The 21136-nt window shown below is 44.7% G+C and overlaps 2 protein-coding genes across 2 annotated transcripts in view; both read left to right on the forward strand.

Moving 5' to 3' along the window:
- The first annotated feature begins 829 nt into the window (after window positions 1-829).
- RPS7 (ribosomal protein S7) lies at window positions 830-9644 on the forward strand. The gene is made up of 7 exons (XM_009902081.2): window positions 830-924; window positions 1510-1591; window positions 2159-2230; window positions 3706-3849; window positions 6596-6660; window positions 8637-8787; window positions 9514-9644. Exons 2-7 carry the CDS (start codon window positions 1517-1519, stop codon window positions 9589-9591), a joined length of 585 nt encoding a protein of 194 aa, XP_009900383.1. The 5' UTR covers window positions 830-924; window positions 1510-1516; the 3' UTR covers window positions 9592-9644.
- Window positions 9645-17294: 7650 nt separating this feature from the next.
- The window catches only part of COLEC11 (collectin subfamily member 11), a 37067-nt gene continuing 33225 nt past the window's right edge, over window positions 17295-21136 (forward strand). Inside the window, exon 1 of the mRNA XM_009902077.2 lies at window positions 17295-17487. The gene's annotated coding sequence lies outside the window, so the exon portion shown is untranslated. The remainder of the gene's footprint in view (window positions 17488-21136) is intronic.

Genomic DNA, 21136 nt, shown 5'->3' on the forward strand with positions numbered 1-21136 from the left:
GCTGGCCTGCGCATGCGCGAAGGCCGTGAGGGGGCGGCTGAGAGGGCCCATTGAGGACTTCCCTACGAGCCGTCAAACAGGACAAAATTACTGGAAAGGCCTAGGGTTTCATGCGTTTTCTCTTTTGTTGTTGGGGGTTTGTCGTTCCCTCCTCAAAAGCAGCACTTTAGAATACATCTAAATCAGCTTCTGTTTGGGTGAGTGGGACATGGAACGTATGAAATTACAGCACTTTACGCAAAATCCTCACCCCGACAGCCTGTTACTAAAAGAGAAATAAAATCTCACAGGTGTCCTCAGCTGAAGTTCTCTTCTAACAGCCCAAGTAACGTGCTCTCTGCAACTACCAGAAAGGTTGAAGCCAGGTGGATCTTGGTCTCTTTTTCTTAGTAACAAGTGGTAAGACAAGAGGGAACGTCCTTAAGTTGCGCCTGGAGAGGTTTAGGTTGTGTATTTGAAGAAACTTCTTCATTGAAAGGATTCTCAAAAGATTGAAAAAGGCTCCCCAGGGAGTTGGTTAAATCTCCACACCTGGAAGTGTTTCAAAGAGGAACATGGTTTAGCACCACCCTTGGTAGAGACAGATAAGGCTAAGAAGACGTGCTAGAACACCAAGCAAACGCCTCCTACCTGCCCCGGTGCCAGCAGCACCGCGCATGTGATGCTCGACACTGTCCCCTCCCCGCAGCACCAAGAGGCTGGCACTAACGTCATCCGCCGGCGCCGTGCCAGGACTTTAAGTGCCCATTCAGGCTTCATTTTGCTGTAAGTAACAGGCGATTGGTGGTGCAGGAGGGTTTGTGTTTTGCCCTTTTTCCTCCTTCGGCTTCACTACTGCCTGGGCGGGGCGAGCGCCTTTCCCAGGCCGCGATCTGGGGCGCTCTCGCGAGAGCTCTCCCTTTTCCTAGGCCGGCGCTGACCGAGGTGGGTGTCTGTGTCCTGTGCGGGCCTCGGTGGTGCCGAAGTTTTTTTCCACACCGCCGCGGCAATACGGAGCCGGGTGACGAGCGACTTTTCCCGCGGTAGCCTCCGGTTGGGGATGTCCCCGATTACCACCAACCGGAGGCCCGATGGCCGCCCGGTGCCGGAGGAGGGGAGCTGGCGGGAGTGTGCCTCCAACGGCTCCCCCAGGGAGGCCGCGAAGCGGGAGGAGGGGGCCAGAGCCGGGTGCGGAGCCCCGGGACCGGGGAGGACTGTTCGTCCTGGCCACCCGGCGGTACGTCGGACTCTGAGCGGCCGGGCAGCCTCTCTAGTTTAACTGAGCTTCACATAGACGGCGCATTAGCGCACACGCGGGAGACCGGGACGGACAGGGCCCTACGTTCCTCATGGGAGTTTTCCCGTGTTGTGGCCGGTAGCTCCTGGAGCGACGCGTTGGGACTTGAGTGGTCCCTGGGGTTCTCTCTGGCTTTTCTTTGAATTGTGGGGCTGGGGAGCCGGGTGGAAGACTCTCGCTGTTTGTAGTAGAAGATGTGCGCCTGGTGACAACTGAGCTCTTTTGTCTTGCAGAAAGGCCATGTTCAGCTCTAGTGCAAAGATTGTGAAGCCTAATGGTGAGAAGCCAGATGAGTTCGAGTCTGGTATATCTCAGGTACGTGTCGTTTGCTTTGCTGTTTGGTAACCGAGTGCAAGTTACGGAGATGGTGTTACAGCAGTTAAACTCCGAGGATAGTGCTGTTCAAACGTGGAACTGGAGCAGTCAGCCTGTGCTCCCACTAGTTGAACTTGTTGCATCTGTCGAAGTGACTTAGAGGATGTTAAATGAAGCGTCTGAAACCCAGGTTTTCTGAGGAGCATCTGGGGGAGTTGAGGTTGTTCAGCCAGGAGAAAAGGAGGCTGAGGGGAGACTTCTTCACAGAAGGCTGGAAGAGGCTCCCCCGGGGTGGTGGTTGAATCCCCGTCCCTGGAGGTATTTCAGAGAGACACAGGTGTGGTGCTGAGGGACGTGGTTTAGGACCAGCCTAGGTACAGGCTACGAAGTGGTTGGACTCAATGGTCTTAATAGCCTTTCCCAACCAAAACAATGCTGTGATTCTAGAAAATCTTTCACATTGACTAGTAAATCTGTAGCTGTATTCTGGTGCCGTGGACTGGGTTTGGTTTCAAGGGTTCTTAGGAATTAACTGTAACAGATTATTCTACCCTTTCACTTCTCTAGGCTCTGCTAGAGCTGGAAATGAACTCTGATTTAAAGGCTCAGCTGCGGGAGTTGAACATCACAGCAGCTAAGGTGAGCTGGACCTTGTCCACAGAGTTGTGTGGTGACTTGCTGTGTGTGTAATTTTGAATATATTAACCTACCAGGTAAATGGTGGCTTTAGCTGTTTCTTGCAGTCTGTGATTATTTTACCATTTACTGTTGTGGTTTATCTTCTCGTATTTGCTCTTAATGTATAGGGCTTTGTAATAGAGGGGTTGGTTTGGCAGCTGATCTGAAAAGTTACCGTAAGAACTCTAATAGCAGTTTGGTGTTTTAAGGAAACATGTTTAAAAGTAATACCCTTGTTTTCTGTTTCTGCAAACTGGGCTTGAGGTCTGAAATGTGACATTTTGTGTGAGCATATGGGCTGCCAAAGTAGGCACTGCAGAATTTTTGTCAGAAGCATGAACTGTAATACTCCTTGTAAAATAGTTTTTGCTGTAAATTCTCTTCTGTGTGTCAAGTGGGAAAAATGAAAGTAGATCAAGGTGTTAGACTGACTTGGTCACGTTCAGCCTGTTTTAAATTGTAATTTTAATTTACAAAGGCAACAAACTTGAAGGAAGAAGAAAATCAGTGTAAAAGGAGAAAGAAAACTAATGTTAGTGTTTGGGGCCCTCAGTGCAAGAAAGGTCACTGAGCTGCTGGAAGTGGGTCCAGAAAAGGGTGATGAAGCTGGTGAAGGGTCTGGAAAGCAGGTCTTGTGAGTAGTGGCTGAAGGAAGTGGGGTTGTTTAGTCTGGAGGAGACTGAGGGCAGACCTTACTATCTAGAACTCCCTGAAAGGAGATTGGAGTCAGGTAGGTGTTGGTCTCTTCTTCCTGGTAACAAGGGATGGGATGAGAGGAAATGGCCTCCAGTTGCACCAAGGGAGGTTTAGATTGGATAGTAGAAGAAACTTACTGACTGAAAAGGTTGTCAAAAGACTGAAACAGACTGCCCAGAGAGGTAGCTGAATCCTCATCCCTGGAGGTTTGTTAGAGATGTGGTGCTGAGGGACATGGTTTAGACTTGATAGTGTTAGATAATGGTTGGACTCAATGATCTTAAAGGTCTTTTCCAAACCAAATGTTTCTATGATTTCCATGAAGTATCTCAAGTATGAGAGAGAGATTTCTGTAAAGTTCATGGAGAGTCTATAACAGACCAAGTAAAATTTGAAACTTTGTATTGGCATATGCTCGCCTCTGCAGATGTGATCATAAAGGTTCAGTATAATTTGGATTCCAGCATTCTGAGTCTTGTAGAAAGAATGAGCTTCATTGTTTAGAGGATGAGACTGGGCAATAAATCCCACCACTCCTTTCAGCAATCACTCCTTTACAGCAAATAAGTTCTCTGACAGAGGTTTTTCTATGTAATGCTTGCTCTTAAATGCACTAAAACAGGTACTGCTCCCTGGTGCTTTTTTCCCCCAAAGTTGTAAGAAGGCCGTCAAATATCTGTGTTCAGAGGATTCATGACCAAACCTTTAACTCCTTGAATAATGCTCACCTTCTGTTTCAGGAAATTGAAGTGGGTGGTGGCAGAAAAGCCATCATTATCTTCGTACCAGTTCCTCAGCTGAAATCCTTCCAGAAGATTCAGGTGCGGCTAGTTCGTGAGCTGGAGAAGAAATTCAGTGGAAAGCATGTGGTGTTCATTGCTCAGGTAAAAACCCTTGGAGTTATTAAAATTCTGGCTTGAAGGGATCCCTGGAAGTCCTTAAGTCCATCCCCACACATGAATTGGCACTCTTGCAAACATGACATCAGGTCAGTTGTGATTTTGTCTTGTTTTGATCATCGAAGGATGAAGATTCCACAGCCTCTCTGGATAACATGTTCTGATGCTGCAGTACTTTTCTTGTCTTTTCCCTTCAAGGCAGCATTGATACAATGCATTTTTTTTGTACTAAGGGGATGTGTAATGAATTTCCTGCAGATGGGAGCTAAAATCATTTTAGATGTCAAACAAGGCTATGTAAACTTGGAGATGTGAAAGTTGTTTTTGGAGGAGGATATTGCTTTCATGTTGTGTCCTATCTTAATCCTTTAGCAGTCTGAAAAGCAAAACTTGAAAGCGGTAGGGAGCAGATAATACAGACACACAGAGTGGTAGTGGCTAAAAGGGACCTGTGAAGGTCATCTTGTCCAACCTCCCTGCTAGAGCAGGATCACCTAGAGTCACTCACATAGGAACATGTCCAGGTGGGTTTTGAATGCCTCCAGAGAAGGAGACTCCACAGCCTCTCTGTGCTGCCTGTTCCAGTGCTTCCCTCACAGAAAAGTTTCTCCTTAGGTCTCAGCAAAACCTCCTGTATTGTAGCTTGTGCTCATTGACCTTTGTCCTGTCACTGGGCACCACTGAAAAGAGCCCAGCTGTATCCTCTTGACCTCCACCCTTTATGTATTGAGAAGCATTGAGGAGATCCCTCTCAATCTTCTCCCTTTCCAGTCTAGAGAGTCACAGTTCTCTGTCTTTCCTCATCAGAGAGGTGTTCCAGTCTCTTTGTCATCCTTGTGACTCTCTGATGGGCTCTTTCCAGTAGTTCCTTGTCTTTGAACCAGGGAGCCCAGAATTGGACACAGTACTCCCAAGTGTGGCCTTACCAGGGCACAGCAGAGGGCAAGAAGCAGCTCCTGTGACCTGCTGACCACACTCCTCTTGATGCATCCCAGGAGACCATTGGCTGCCTTGGCCACAACGGCACATTGATGGCTCATGGTGAACTTGTCCACCAGCACTTCAAGGTCCTCTGCAGAGCTGCTTTCCAGCAGGTGCACCCCTTGCCTGTGGTGGTGCTGGGGGTTGTTCCTCCCCAGGTGCAAGACTCTACACTTGCCCTTGCTGAAGTTTGAGGTTTCCCTATGCCCAACTCTCCACTCTGTCCAGGTCTGCCTGAATGGCAGCACAGCCTGATGGGGTGTCAGCCACTCTGCCTGGTTTTATGTCAGCAAACTTGCTGGTGGACCACTGTCCCTGCATCCGGGTTGTTGATGAAGATACTGAGCAAGACTGGATCCAGTACTGATCCAGACCCATATTAATAGAAGTCTTGCTAGACTCAAATAATCTAAGCATGTAAAGCTCAATAGGAGAGAAAGTAAACTCTCTGAAGTTCTGAATTTATGGAAGAAACTAAGCCATAAAAAGGTGATAGGTGGCTCTCTGGACAGCAGTAGAGATCTGTATGGAGAGCAGTGTTGCTAGACTGAAGCTCTTTTTATGGAAAATTCTGTAATATGTTAAGAATCAAAGCACCTTGCCCATAATCTTTGTGGAAGAAGACTTCTTTTTGTGAAGTGCCTCAGGCTTACCTAAGCTAAGTGGTTGAAAATTCTCTGATAGCTTAATCACATTTCAGAAGGCAGTGGGTGCAGTTTTTCTGCTGTCAGTGAAATGTTACTTTTGAACATGATGCAGCCCAGTTTGGATTGCAATAACCCCTTTGTGAACACAGCCACGTGGCTACAAATGCAGCTAAAACTTGTTTTAAAACATCTACCCTGGTAGATAGGGAAGTAGAAAATCTGTTTTACAAATCCAGGCTGTTGTGCATATGCCATAGATGCAGCTTTTGGAACAGATTCCATTTAAAGCAGATTTTAATCTCGATTGTGTAATATTTCTCATGGTGTGAAGTAGCATTTCATTTTACATGTCACCTAGCTGTCTATGGGACTGAGGTACTTCACTGCTTCACAGCAGAGGCTCAGTCTAATAGAAACTGCTCAGTTCTTGGAGATTTCTGTTCCCAAAGAAGCGTGCTCAGATTGCTAGTAAGACACAGTAGACCAGGTTGGTTGTATTGGTGACAGCACTGGAACAAGCTGCCCAGAGAGGTGGTGGAGTTGTCTTCTCTGGAGACTTTCAAAACCCATCTGGACATGTTCTGGGTGGTTTACTGAAGGTGATGCTGCTTTAGCAGCGGGATTGGAATAGATGATCTTCAGAGGTCCCTTCCAACCCTTTCCATGCTGCGATTCTGTATATTGATTGGGAAGGAAGAGATAAGATTGAAAGAAACTTCTTGACTGGAAGAGGCTTTCCTAGGGAGGTGGTTAAATCCCTCTACCTCCTATGTGTTTCAAAGACTCAGAGATGTAGTGCTGAGAGACCTGGTTTAGTAGAGACTTAGTAGAGTTAGAAAATGGTTGAGCTTAATGATTTTAAAGGTCTTTTCCAACTGAAATGATGCTATAAGTCTAAAGCAGTACCTGTAACTTACCTTCTGCAAGTAATACCGGGTTCTAATGCTGCACTTGGACATACTTCAAGTATCCTTTTCAGTGTTTCATTCATCTGTCTCTAGCAGAAAAAAGTGTACATGTTTTATGGTGGAGGGGGGTTTCAGTTGGTTGTAAACACTGCATACTGACATGCCTTTGCCTGTTTTTTTTCAATTGCCTTACAGAGAAGGATTTTGCCCAAGCCAACAAGAAAAAGCCGCACAAAAAACAAGCAGAAGCGTCCCAGGAGGTGAGTAAATAATAAACTGTCTCAGTTTGACACAACTATTTCTGGTAACTGGCTGTAGCCAAATTTTAGCCAGCAATAGCTGGTGTGAGAAACTCCAGCCCCCTGTCTCTGTTACTGCAGCTTGCTGACAATTGCTTGTTTTTTTTAAGCTGTAGAAAGAGACACATCCAGCTGACATTTCAGATTGTGCAGAAAGCAAGACTGGCACCTTGAAGGGGTGCAGTAAGAGGCAGTGTCTGAGGAGGGATGTAGGTATGTGTAGTCCCTCTGGATGTGAATTTAGCAGCAGCAGTGTAGTCATGTGGGTTAAATGGCCTCTCTGCTCTCATCTAGTTTCTTTGTTGCCCTTTATTGGTGTGGCCCTGGGCATCCTGATCCAGTTGAGGATGCCCTGGATTACTGCCGAGGGGGTTGGACTAGATGACCTTCAGAGGTCTCTTCCAACCCAGACCATTTTGTGATCTTAAAGGTCTATTCCAGCCTTAGTGATGCTATGATTCTGTGACATGAAACAGCACTACTATGGCATCCTGGCCTGCATCAGAAATAGTGTGGCCAGCAGGAGCAGGGAAGTCATTCTGCCCCTGTACTCAGCACTGCTTAGGCCACACCTTGAGTACTTTGTCCAGTTCTGGGCCCCTCAATTTAAGAAGGATATTGAGACCCTTGAATGTGTCCAGCGAAGGGCAATGAGGCTGGTGAGAGGCCTCAAGCACAAGCCCTGTGAGGAGAGGCTGAGGGAGCTGGGGTTGTTTAGCCTGGAGAAGAGGAGGCTCAAAGGAGACCTTATTGCCATCTACAACTAACTGAAAGAAGGCTGTGGACAGGTGGGGGTTGGTCTCTTCTCCCTGGCAACCAGCACCAGAAAAAGAGGACACAGTCTCAAGCTGTGCCAGGGGAGGTTTAGGCTGGATGTTAGGAAGAAGTTCTTCACAGAAAGAGTGATTTGCCATTGGAATGTGCTGCCCAGGGAGGTGGTGGAGTCACCATCACTGGAGGTGTTCAAAAGAGGATTGGATGTGGCACTTGAAGCCATGATTTAGTCAGTCATGAGGTGTTGCGTGACAGGTTGGACTGGGTGATCTCTCAGGTCTTCTCCAACCTTCCTGATTCTATGATTAAAACTAGCATTGCACAGTGGCCAGAGAAGTTGGTATCTGTGCATGGTCAAAATTGCCACTTTAAGCACGAAGGAAGAATTGCGCAGGGCTGTCCCTTTTTTCAGTCTAGTGGTGGTGTAATCATAGGAGTGTGATTGATTGACTGTCTCCCTTAGCTGTCCCAGTGTTTGCAAGTTTGAAATGCTGCTGTAGAGGTCATAGAGCCTGGTGATACTGCCTTGAAACTGAAGCTGGAGCTCTTAACTAGTCCTCCAGACTCATACACAAAATAACCTGGATTAATTTTGACTCACTTCTGGATGGCTCATGAACACAAGTGTAGACATCAAACAGACTTTGAAGCATGGAATAGAGATACCCACTATTTTCCTTTTAATATATTAGTGTTATAAACTGCCTGGGTTTTAGGCAGATGAAGAAACCAGTCTTTCTCAACTGGTCTCCTTGGAACATACTCTGTGTAGTTGGAGGTATTTGCACCTTTAAACTCTTCCAGAGAGTGGTTGGCAATATTGCAGATGGGACAACTTTGTTCTAATTTAAATAAAATCTTCCTTAAATGTGTAGAAATAAAAGAAAGCTTTGGGGTTGTTGCTGCAAAGCAACGTGATCTGAAAGGTCAGAAACCTGGGTACTGGCCCTTTGCCCTCATGCAGTTACTAAGTTTTTCAGTATAGGATCTAGCTTTTATTTTTGCATGACCTGTGTAAAAATACACTATTGTCATATAGTAACAGTGTAAAAAAAAAAAACCCAAACAACCAAACAGCACTGAATTTTCAGCTAAAGCATGTTGTGGAAGGCTTACACGTTGGCAGACCGATGTGTTTTAACGATGCAAATGTGGCATTTCAGCCGCACGCTCACTGCAGTGCACGATGCCATCCTTGAAGACCTGGTCTTTCCAAGTGAAATCGTGGGCAAGAGAATCCGTGTCAAACTGGATGGCAGCAGGCTCATAAAAGTCCATTTGGACAAAGCACAACAGAACAATGTGGAACATAAGGTAAAAAAAACAACCAACAGCTTTGCTTTCTCCTGCAGGTTGGGGTGGCATCCTGACAAGAGCTAAGGGGCTGCTAATGTGATAAGAGCAGAAAGACTGCCCTTTGGCTTGTGGCACAAGATGCTTCTGTTTGCATTTGGAGTAAAACGCCAAAGATAAGGCAAGACAGTTTTGAACTGAAGCTCTAGTTTAACTTGCCAGAAGACCTGTATTGGAAAGCAGCTATGTGTAACACCTAGCAGAGCAACCTGATCTAGTAGAAGGTGTCCCTGCCAATGCATGATCTTTAAGCTCCCTTCCAACTCAAGCCATTCTATGATTCTGTATTTGTTCCTTCATGAAAGCAAATGGGAGTTTTTTAGAGTTTGTTTGGGGGTGGTTCTATTTGGTTTATCTTTTAAGTGAAGTACTTAGTTTTGGCCTTTAAACAGATGGTCTTGGTGTCCTTATTTCACTTTGGGAATCCCAATGCCCCATCACTTTGCTTAGGTTTTCTTTCTGAGGGGATGTGTTCAGGCCTACTCACCTCTCTGAGTCTCCTGTAGTTGCACATCAAAGAGGTTCCAGATAATCTCCAGACAGCTGTGCATTTAGACAGAAAATAGGCTACCTTAATTGGGATAACCAACCTCAAGGGTTCACTTCAAAGTGAAGATGCAGTTGGAAGGGTAATAATATTTGCCTTTCTTACACAGCATGTATAAACAACATTGTTTGTCTTCACAGGTGGAAACATTTTCTGGTGTCTACAAGAAGCTGACGGGCAAAGATGTGGTGTTTGAATTTCCAGAATTCCAGCTGTAAAGTGAAAAAAAAATGGCTGAATAAAAAACTGTTCATATAAGAGAGTAATTTCATGTAAATTTTGAATTCCATAAGCAGAGGTGGGGATTAACTGGTTCAGGGGATGACTCGACTATCTGGAGGAGTGGCATTTGTCTATTGAAGTGTTAAGTCACACCGGCATTATAATGGTAGCCCCTTCTAGGTTGTTCTTGGTTCTGTCACAACAGAACTCTGGATAAGAAAGTCCTGAGTCTCCTAAGAGTTGGTATTGAGAAATAAACTGAAGTATGTTGAGATTCACCTTTTGGGGAGAATATGAAGAATTACTGAGAGCAGTGGAACTCCCCAAGTTTTGCACATAAGAATACTAGTTGGGAGACCTACGTGTTCCTGACACTGGAACCCTACATAGCAGGTGGTGGAAGCTCTGAAGCATGAAGCAATGACATCTGAAAAAGGAGTTGGAAATTTTGGGACATATGTTTGGGGAAGTATAGCTCGAGGTAATTTCCTTGCTCTTTAAAAAGGGACAGAGTTACATACTGCTTCTTGCCTAAAGTGCAGGTTCTGAACTTCTCACCTTTGTTGAAGTGGGGAGGTGTCCTCAGTTTCGAGTGTTTGACTTGTTGGACAGCAAATGCAGAAGCTTTAGATACTGCTTTTGCTTTCAGAAATTCTACTGATCTGTCTCCATGTATTAGCAGTATGTATGTCTGTATAGCATTGTTGAGGTAACCTTCATGGCTAATAACTGAAGGCAGGAATAGGTATGCTGGCGTGAAGAGCAGACTGCTGAAATGTCATGGAAGGTTCTGAAGAACAGGTCTTCCTTCAGCTAAGGGAACTGGGGTGCTTCAGGCTGGAGAAAAGGAGGTTTGGGGGAGACCTTGTTCTCTACAATTGCCTGAAAAGAGATTGGAGCAAGGCAGGTGTTGGTCTCTTCTCCAAAGGAACAAGTGATATAAGAGAAAATGGCCTCCAGTTACCCCAGGGGAGGTTTAGATTAGCTATGAGAAGAAATTCCTTGACTGAGGGTTTTCAAAGACTGGGAACAGGGCTCCCCAGGGAGGTGGTTGAATCCCCATCCCTGGGGGGTGTTTCAGTATGCAGAGATGTGGTGCTGAGGGCCATGGTTTAGTACCAGCCTTGGTGAAGTTAGATAATGGTTGGGCTTGATGATTTTAAAAGACTTTTGCAACCAAAACAATTCTGTGATTCTGGTTTTTGGGGTTGTTTCCTTTATGTGGTGTTTTAACAGTTTAGTACACACTTGTCAATACAGGGAGAGGTGAGGAAGGACTAGCTTGTGTCACAGCAGCCAAAGGCTGCAAGATGACCTCCTAAAACTGTTGATTTAGGTCTGTGGTTGGAAACATTTTCAGCAAGTGTCCTGTTTTTTTTTTCCAGCTCAGGGGAAGGATGTAGTTCTCAGCAATTCATATGGATTTAGTCCTTCGTTGTACTCTCTGCTTAATACAGTAAGAAGCATCTAATTATGGAGACCACCTATTGGATGGAGAGCAATGTAGGTAACAGCCTGTGTACCAGGAGCTCTTAATAACTTGCATCTTCCTACCTAAGAGGAGATACAGGACAAGTGCCACTTACTGTAGGGCTTTGTAGGTTTACTTTCTTTCCTTATTTCCTGTGGTTTTAATTGCTTCCTATTTGATACCTCTCTTCTCCAGTTGTGGAGGGAAAAAAAAGGTTAAAACAAGTTCTGAGTTACTTTTCCATGGAGGAAGTGGAGATTTTGAACATGTGCCATAAGTTCTGTTCAGTAGGGTAGGACAGAGAGCCCTGTGCTGTTAATTTTGGTGCAGGCAATGCAAAGAGAACTAAATAAACACTTGTGCCCTGTTGCAATTAGTAGTTAATTTTATGCCACTTACTGACAAAGCTTGAATGTTTGCACAAAAACACCTCTGAAGAAGTTGGCTTGCCCTAAGGGGCTTTTGCCTCCTTTTTTTAGACTTCTGTCCCTGGAGTATAACTTTATTCCTTATTCCTCAAGTATTGCTCATCTTGGATGATTCAGCAGGAGTGAATTCATCAACTTCCTTTAGAAATTAGATAAGGGGAATTGTAGGTACATAGTAACGCTAGTTCCTGGCTGCTTGTGTGGAACCTGATCGCAAAAGATCTAGCGGGAGTGCCAGAACTTCAGAATGTATTTTTTCATTTCAAAATGGGTACTGCTCGGGTTGGAAACCACCTCCCCAGTGCCCCCAGGATAGTCCGGTTGTCTGACGTGTTACTAAGCTTCCTGCTACAGCAATCGCGTATTAGCCTGTGCAAATAGATGTGTGGGTTGGAAGAAGTGGACTTGGGAGCATTTGGAGATTACCAGATGTTAACTACCTTTAGTTAGAGGTTGATGAATCTGCTGGGGCTGCGTAACATCTGCAAGAAGAGGCTGATGCTCACGGGAGGCTTCAGTAGACTGCATTTCCTTTTCTGTGGTGAAAGGTAACTCGGGTTTGATCTCTTCATACTAATAAAAATGTCAGTAGTTTTGAAGCACTGGGAAGGGGTAAGTGGAAGAGGAGAGCTCTGCTAAACTAAGTGCAAAGATTGCAAACGTTCCCAGGCGTTGCCAGCTGGCAATAGATGTTTCTTGGCTCTGGTTGCAAGCCTTTTGAACTATTTGAAATGCAAAAGCCCACGATGGCCCTGTGAGCAAATTCTTTGAGTGAAAGGATAATGCTGTGAAAGCCATTTATAGTATTTACATTAACTAAGCTGCAAGTAGAGGTGGATTTTTATGGCATAAAAATACCAGGCTGTGTGCTTTGCAAGAGGCTTTAGTCCTAGTTTATTGGCAGACTCCCTTGTGTGTTGGTGTCAGCAGTGCAGTCAGACAACTCCCTCTGTCCCTTGACAAGCATATCAAGTGAATGCCTGCAATCTGGAAAGTCAGTTGATGCCATCTGGTCAAGTGCTAATGAGGCTGCTGGAATACTGGTGTCAAATGTTACCTTAACCTAAACAGACTCCATAGGAGATGATGCTAGGTTTTTCCTATGCTTTTCATGTGCTGGCACAGCTGAACTCTGAACTCATGATGTCTTACAGTTGAACTGTGTCACAAAGCAGTGGGGCATTCTGTACCAAGACCCTCTGCTAGCAGTAGTACATGCATAGTGGCACTGTAAAGAGACAATCATGTAGTGAAGAGTGTAAAAAGACTTAATTCTTTCTGGTAATAACCCAAAATAAGGCGGCCTTTGCATCTGTTAATGTGCTCTTGAGACTTGCACTTCACATTAGAACTTTAATTGTTTATTCCATGTGAATCCTTCCACACATCTTCAAATAATTCTGTCTGTGAGGAGGGTTGTTCCCTGCTGATGCATCTTTTTGTGTCACAATTCTAGTGTGGTGGAACTTGGAGTTTTGGGTGGTAAGTGCTTGACCCGTCTTGTATTAATAAAATTTGAGGCATGATAATACCCTATCTGATGTTAGCCCTTACTGAATGCAACTGGGAGCACCTGGTAAGTTTTAATGCGGTGATCCTTACATCAAGCAGTGTTAAAAGGAAATCCTATCACTCCTGCACTGTGGAATGGAGTTATCTATTTCCTGTGCCTTTGTTTTTCCTAAGTTTTCTAAGTGGAATGCCAGAGGTTAATCCCCTGCTGTATCTAACAGCCAGAGCAATGCCAAAAAGCTAGACATTTTCCTCTTTGTGGGATGTGCTTTCAAGGTCATTGAAGGTGTATCGGAATGGTAGGGGGGAAAGGATACTGATTGCAGAAAGCCCTGAAATCTCATAAAAAGAAGTCTTGTGGTTAGGCTGAGGGAGTGTGAGTTTGCCTGCCTGCCTGCCTGCCACATGGGTGTAACTGCAGCATTGATCAGTGCCAGTGGCTGACTCTTTGTAACAAAGCAGTTTTGCTGTGCCTCTTGCTGCCTAAGAATGCTTGTGTGAATCCCTGCCCTCTGCTGAGAGCAAGATGGGTGACACGAGCATCTCTTTGTACTGATGCCCTGTTTCCTACAGAGCTACCTGTAAAGGATATTACTTGTCTTGTGATCAAGAGGAGAAAGCTGGATTTGTTAGTCTGCAAATTCAAATATGCCCTTCTCTACCCTCCAATTACTTTTTGCTTTTTCATTTTTCATTTTTTTTCCTCTTAGGAAAAAGCAGTTGCTGATAGGTGTTGCTAAATGATGAATAGCTGATGTTTTTCATCACTGGATAATGACATGTCTGGCCCAGTTTTGATCTATATCTAGAGCAGCAAAGAAGGAATTTTAGTATTGGCAATTTTATTCTCATGGGAAATACCTGATAGGGAACGTTGCTGATACTGCTGGATGTTTTGTCAAAGCAAGAGGAGAATTAGGGCCTTGTCATCATGCATGTAGTGCTGAGGGACATGGTTTAGCACCAGACTTGGTAGAGTTATATTAGATTGTGGACTTGATGATCTTGAAGGTCTTTTCCAACTAAAATGATTCTATGATCTTCTCCATAACATTTAAAAATAGCCCCTGTGTTTTTCAATAGGCATTATGTTGAATCCTCTTACAGACACAAACAGGGTGAGTGAATGCTGGTCTGTGGGTCAAGCTGAGCTAGCTGGCCTAACTGGTGTGTCTTGCTGGATCCCCTAGCCTGTGAGGGTTGTCCCTCTCCGTCCAGCAAGAGTGGCTGGAAAGCCTTGTGAGTCAGCTTTTGAAGTGTTACAGTTTCTCAGACTCAGGCTCTATTTCCCCCTTGAATTCTTTTTCTGGCCTCAAAGTTACTTGCCTGCGTTTACAGGGAGAGTAGATATGTATGTAAATGAACGTTGCCTTTGCCGTTGTAATACGATCTTCAAAGGCTAGGGCTGCAGTCACTTTCCTGCATTCTTTACATCAAACGTTTCTCTTGGCAAGTTGCTAGCAAGAGTGCTGCAAGGGCTAGATCCTGCTAGCTGTCTTCTGCTCCCACGGAGCTAACAGGGCTTGTATGCATAAAAGTGATCTTTCAAATGAGAGGTGTGTGGTCCTTAGCCAGTTATGTTTGTGTGCTACCATTTTAGCCTTTCCTTACTGGTGTAATCTGGAAGTGATCACCCATTCCTAACTTTTCATGGCCATTTGGTGTGCAATAAAGGAATTTATAGCAATGCAAGAGGGTAGCTGGATTCCATCCCAACATGGGAACAGGGTGGTTTAGGAGAGATCCTCCTTTCTGAAGGTAGCCCACAGTGAGTCCTGAGTGTGAGGCACCACTGCCTGTGCAGTGCTGCCATACCTGCAGCACCCATTTTTGTCATCTTTGCCAGCAAAGCTGATCAGCTTGTTTGATGGAGTGGGCAGGCAAAGCGGGAGCTGTTGGTGGGGAAGGAGGTTTGCTGTGGAAGAGAATACAGCATGTGAGCAAGGCAGAAAAGAGTTAATTATCATCAGCTTCTAATTGCAACCCCTACTGCAGCATGAAGTCATTAATGGGTTGGACCTATCCCTCCTATAAGGGAATCAGAAGGGTAGTAAAGAAATAACACCACACACTCCTACTACACCTTTCTCTACTACCTCAGTCTAAAGCCTTTTTGGTGTTCCAATACTTACCTGCTCTTGGGACTGTAGAAAATAGAAAGGAACCTCCTGCTGCTGCCCTAGCTACCATCCTAATCTTCCAGTAAAAGATCACATACTGGGCTTTACCCTGTCCTGTCCTGCTGGATGCTCACTTACAGCATTATCTGTCAAACCCTATCTGGAAAAACTGGAAGGGGAACAGTGACATGAGCAGCAGCAGAGGTTTGTGAGCTGCCTTTATTGCTTTTTAAGAAGCAGCAGCAGCTTATCAGAGCTGCAGCCTTACAAATACAGCAGCTGTTCAGTAGAGCCTGTTAACTGGTGTAGTCACAAGTGGGGTTCCTGTTATTAGCCCTGGAAGTTGAAAGTGAAGCCAGTAATACCTGTTGAAGTATAAACTGCTGCAACAGGATGCCATTGGCCTTCTTGGCCACCTGGGCACACTGCTGGCTCATGTTCAGCCTACTCTCAACCAGTATTCCCAGGTCCCTTTCTGCCTGGCTGCTCTCCAGCCACTCTGACCCCAGCCTGTAGTACTGCATGGGGTTGTTGTGGCCAATGTGTAGAACCCAGCACTTAATGTGTTAAATCTCATGCCGTTGGACTCTGCCCATCTGTCCAGCCTGTCGAGGTCCCTCTGCAGAGCTCTCCTACCCTCTAACAGATCCACACCTGCCCCCAGCTTGGTGTCATCTGTAAATTTACTGATGATGGACTCAATCCCCTTGTCCAGATCATCAGTAAAGATACTGAGCAGGATGGGGCCCAGCACTGATCCCTGGGGCACACCACTAGTGACTGGCTGCCAGCTGGATGTGGCACCATTCACCACCCCTGTCTGGGCTCGGCCCTCCAGCCAGTTCCTAACCCAGCACAGAGTGCTGCTGTCCAAGCCATGGCCAGGAGTTTGCTGTGGGGGTCAGTATCAAAGGCCTTGCTGAGGTCCAGGTAGACTACATCCACAGCCTTCCCCACATCCACCAGGTGGGTCGGCTGATCATAGAAGGAGATCAGGTTGGTGAGGCAGGACCTGCCCTTCCTAAATCCATGCTGGCTGGGCCTCATCCCTTGGCCATCCTCTAAGTTCTGTGTGATTGCCCATAAGATGACCTGTTCCATAAAGATGATTATTTTCCTGCCCAAACTTATGTGGAGTACTGTGTTTTACCCAGGGTTCCAACTAGTCAAGATACGTAGAAAGGAATCTAGAATTGTACATTAATTTGGAAGTGAAAGATTTTTAAAATTATTTTTTTCTTTTTGCCTTCCATTGACACAGAAAGTGATGTCAAAAAGTGTTGTAAAAAACCCCAAACAATCAAAAAAGAAGGTTCCCTTATTAGGAGTGGTTGAGTGAACTGGGGTGGTTTGGTCTGGAAATGAAGGGGGATGAGGGGAGACCTCACCTTCCTCAATTCCCTGAAAGGAGTCTGGAGCAAGGCAGGTGTTGGGCTCTTCTCCAAAGGAACAAGTGATAGTATGAAAGGAAATGGCCTCAGGTTGCCCCAGGGGAAGTTTAGGTTGGATATTAGAAGAAACTTCTTGGCTGAAAGGATTCTCAATGACTGCAGCAGGCTCCCCAGGGAGGTGGTTGAATCCCCATCCCTGGAGGTGTTTCACATGTGCAGAAATGTGGAGCTGAGGGACATGGTTTAGCACCAGCCTTGGTAGAGTTAGATAACTGTTGGACTTGATGATCTTAAAGGTCTTTTCCAACCAAAATGTTTCTATGACTCTGAAAAAACAACCCTCCAGATTCTGTGAAGAAGCCTGCCATGGGGTTAATTTAGCCTTTATGTTGTGGAGTGTTGAGACTTAGCTCTGAAATAGTTACATGTTCTAGTCAAGAATGCAACAGCCATTGCAAGAATGGGGACAGATTCAGTAAAGGGAGAGTGTGTTGATTGTCCAGCTGGGATGCTCACAGTTGTGCTGTGTTTCATGTGTTTTCTGATCCACTGAAGCAAAGCAGAAGTGCTGTGCTGGGGCAGTGTGAATGCATGGCTTAGAGCTGAATAGATGTAAATGGTTAAAAAGGGGTTCTCTGCAAGAGGGGAGGAGGGGAGAGTAAGAGTGCATTCCCAAAAAAGTACATTCCCAAAATAAAAAGCTTACATCATGGACCTCTTCAGCTTTCCCACACTTCTTTCCTAATTATTGTCCTGCAGGACAGCTGATCTATTTCAAACAGGAAGCTGTTTACAGATAACACTTGCAACTGTTTTGTCTGATTTGTTGAACTGTCGAAAAGCAAAAGACAAGCTCTTCTCAAATTAAAAACTGTCAGACTTCTGTAAACAGCAGCAATGAGGTTCATCTGTGCAGTGTCCCTGCAGGCACAGAGCATCCTGCAGTTCCCGTTTTCTCAGCAACCATAAGGTAAGAGACTTTTTATACTTTCACTCTTTAGAAGGGAAGGAAAAAGCCTGGATGTTTGTTGTTAGGGGGGCTGCCTTGTAAGTGGCATAATATAACTGACGAGCCCCAAACAGCGGGGGGAGGTAAAGGAAATAAGAGATCTCTGTGTGCTACCGGGTAACGATAGACCTTTGGGTTGATAAGCAGGCATGGGGGTTAGACCATTGAAGTGGCAAGTTCGCCTTTACAGCACATGAATGCCATTGGAAGAGCTCACTTGGAGTAAGAAAGGACAAAGCAGTACGTGAATTTTAACTTTGCCAGCAATTAACTCCTAATTAACTGCAGTAAGTTTTCTGTTTCCCCATAACAGATACTGTCAGTTTAGTTCTGGAAATGCTAAGTGGTTTTTTTTTTTTCCATTCTTCTGCTTTTGTTCTTTAAATGGCTGCTTTCTGCTTTTAAAAATGAGTTTTTAACACAGCTGCAAAGCAGGGTCTGAAGACTGACACTGCAGAAGTGAATCAGATGACAGAAGATCCAGGCTGGAGTCACACGGCTGGATAACTAAGAGCAAACTCAGTGAAAACCAAATGTAGTGAGGAGTAGTAGTACACAAGATGTATATATTTATGTATATAGTTAAGGATGTCTAAAGACTAAAAAAACCTTGCTCTAAATGATCTGGAATGTGAGAGCAAGCTGTACTTCAGTAACTAGGAAACATGCTTTCATTTCAGTCATGAGGTATGAACAACAGAACTCGTAAAGGGACTTGAGAGTTTCCATTCTGACCTCTGTGCATACAAACATATGTGGTCAGTAAAACGAAATCACTGGAGGAATGAATAAACCGATCTTTGCTTGCCCTACAGTAGAACAGAGAGAGCCTCTGCAGTGCAACTACTACAGCTTTGATCCTTGGGTACTGAAAGATCTAAAAAATGTAACAAATGTAAACACTGCTGCCCTGTTTCCCTCTCTGTAGGTGAGATATTTCGTATTTCATCTCTGTATGATTGTTTACGTGATCTTTAATGTTTAAGGTTTATAGCTGATCACAAAACACAGAACACCGGTCTCATTTATAATAGTGATTTGTGACTTGTTAGATATAGCTCTAAAATTACACTACTGATGCAGTGTAATGAGGTATGTAGTTGTTGTAGACAAGAAGAAACACTTCTGAGTGTTCCTTTTAGAAATGGACTATCAGGAAAATCTTAGCTGTATCTGTTAAAATGAAATTATTGCTTTAATTAATACATGAAAGAGAATAGTCAAAATGGCATTTAAACACGATGTAGTGCTACAGCCAGCAGAGAGCTGCACTGTGGAAGCAGCAGCAATCTGTGTAGCTTATAGATTGTAAATGATGTTGAGGGCCTTTTTTTCTGATTACTTCTGAGTGATTTTTACACTATTTCTAAAGCTCTTATTTAATCATCTTCAGGGCTGTCCAAAGACTCTTGAACCAGAATCCTTTTGAAGTAGGAAATCTTTTGGCAAAGTAGCTTTTTAAAGGAAAGTGTCTGTTTCCCGGGGTAGGTTAGGGTTTGGGGTTGTTGGTTTTTTTTTTTTGTCTAAATATTTTGGCTGAAAACCAGAAAAGTTTAGCAAAAAAACATTCTCATGGTTTCTCCTGGGAAGTGTAGTTTGTGCTTTGCATTACATTTCATTTCTGGCTGAACTTCACAGCTGAACCATGTTTCCCATAACCATGTAGTCAAGGTCTCACTATTTTCATATCCCTTGATTTATTGGGATGTATTTTGGGAGAGGTGGTCTAGTGAAAGAGTCACAGACTAGGCTCATAAAGCATCAGAGCCCTTCTGACTCCTGGTCAATAACTAGCTGGCAGCTTCCTAGCACAAGCAATTCTTTCTGGTTTACACAGGAGCCACAGGCCATCCTGTTTGTGTGCTGGGAGAGTAGGACCCTTCAAGAAGGCTTAATATGTCAGCAGAAGGCTTAAAGCCTTTTGAGGTTTTTAACTCTGCAAGCACCTATACAAAGCAGAGAACATATGAAAATATTTCTATGGCTTTGTTGGTGCTTCTGCCAACTTTCAAGCTAGAAGTGCTCCAGTGTTTGGAACTGAAAGCTGTAAGGGACTGTGGCTAGGTAAACTCTTAAGTCCAGAGGAAAACAAAGTGCTAAGAGCCAGAAGATTTTTGGAAAATCCAGCAAAGTCTCATCTTGCCCATCTGAGTGCCTATTCAGAAAATGCTAGTTCTGAGTGATTTGCCTGTAGTTGTACAAGGTAAGAAGAGAATGGAAGTTCATCTACTCTAGTTCTTCATTATTCAGCAAGCCTCTTGCCTATTTATTCAAATCCTGGTAACGGCCTATGATTATTTGAACGCTGCTTCCTCAAAATAGTATCAGAAGATTGGTTAGGAGATCCATAAGGTGTCCTGGAGGCCAGCCCAGAGCAGTAAGACAGATGGTGAGGAGTTTTAGGGTTCACATTGTTTTCCTTCTACAGTGAATCATAGAATGATTTAGGTTGGAAGGGACTTTTAAAGATCATTTAGTCCAACAATGAAGCATGTGAATGTAACAAGGATATGAATAAATAATCTCATACTGCTACAAGTCAGACACCTGGCTCCAGACCAAGAATTCCTGATGTTTATGTGCTATATGGAGAAAATGGAAGAGAGCTAAGTGCTGAAAAAAGTGGCTCACTACAGCCAGCAAAGTGTTTGATGGCTACAGAAGCCACCTGGAATGTGCTTGTGAGGAAGATGCTTTGGGATTCCCATTCCTGCAGGAATGCAGGAGTGGATAAATTCACCACCTTTAATGCCAAGTGCCTTCTGAAACTCGAGTTCCAGAAGCTGGAGCCCCACCGTGAACCACAGAATCATAGAGTTGTTTCAGCTGGAAAAGACCACAAAGGTCATTGAGCCCAACTGTCAACCCAAGACCACCATGGCCATTAAACCATGCCCTGAAGTGCCATGTCTACATGGGGTTTTTTTAACACCTGCAGAGATAATGACTCCACCACTTCCCTGGGAAAACTATTCCAATGCCTGACCACCCTTAAAACTTTGAAACTTTGAGAACTACCTCTGAAAAAAAGCAGTTTTCTGCAGTTCTCTTTGCAAAATGGCCCACTGCTACCCAGCTGCCATGTAATAATCTACAGGCCAGGAGCAATTGCCTGGGAAGCAAATCTGCATGAAAACCCCCTCCTCCCACCTGCTGGAAAGGTGCCTTTGTCATTAACCAACAATATCTTTTGGAAGTTAGACCACTGAACATCCAAGGTTGTGTCCACATCTCCCAAGACAATTTCTAGTGTTGGCTCTGCTTTGATTTTTAAAAGTTTCAAAAAGAGAAAGCCTAACCAGTCCAGGAGAGTCTGTTCCACTGGGGTGAGCACTCCCATAAGAAGCCACTCGGCAAGGGAGGAAAGGAATGGCAGTGTTTCCTATTAGCCTTAGAGGAGGCTGAAGGAGTTCGGATGATTTTCCTTGATAGCCATAAACCGGACAGGTGGGAGAGTAGCATTTTGCTGCTCCGTTCAGGCAAGATGTTGGCCATCTCTGGTCTGTGCAGTAAGAAAAGCTTAGACACCCAAGTTTTCCAACAAAACCAGGCACCTCCTGCCTCTGAAGGTGGCTGAGGTGTTGAAAGATGGTTTTGGATGCTTTCTTGT

The sequence above is a fragment of the Dryobates pubescens genome, chromosome 3 (genome assembly GCF_014839835.1).
Source record: "Dryobates pubescens isolate bDryPub1 chromosome 3, bDryPub1.pri, whole genome shotgun sequence".
Classification (NCBI taxonomy): Eukaryota; Metazoa; Chordata; class Aves; order Piciformes; family Picidae; genus Dryobates; species Dryobates pubescens.

Bases quoted from the DNA above. Each gene is read 5' to 3' on its own strand.
- RPS7 (XM_009902081.2), top strand. From the start codon at position 1,517: ATGTTCAGCTCTAGTGCAAAGATTGTGAAGCCTAATGGTGAGAAGCCA. The intron at 1,592-2,158 runs GTACGTGTCGTT...TCACTTCTCTAG, and splicing joins TCGAGTCTGGTATATCTCAG to GCTCTGCTAGAGCTGGAAAT. The intron at 3,850-6,595 runs GTAAAAACCCTT...ATTGCCTTACAG, and splicing joins ATGTGGTGTTCATTGCTCAG to AGAAGGATTTTGCCCAAGCC.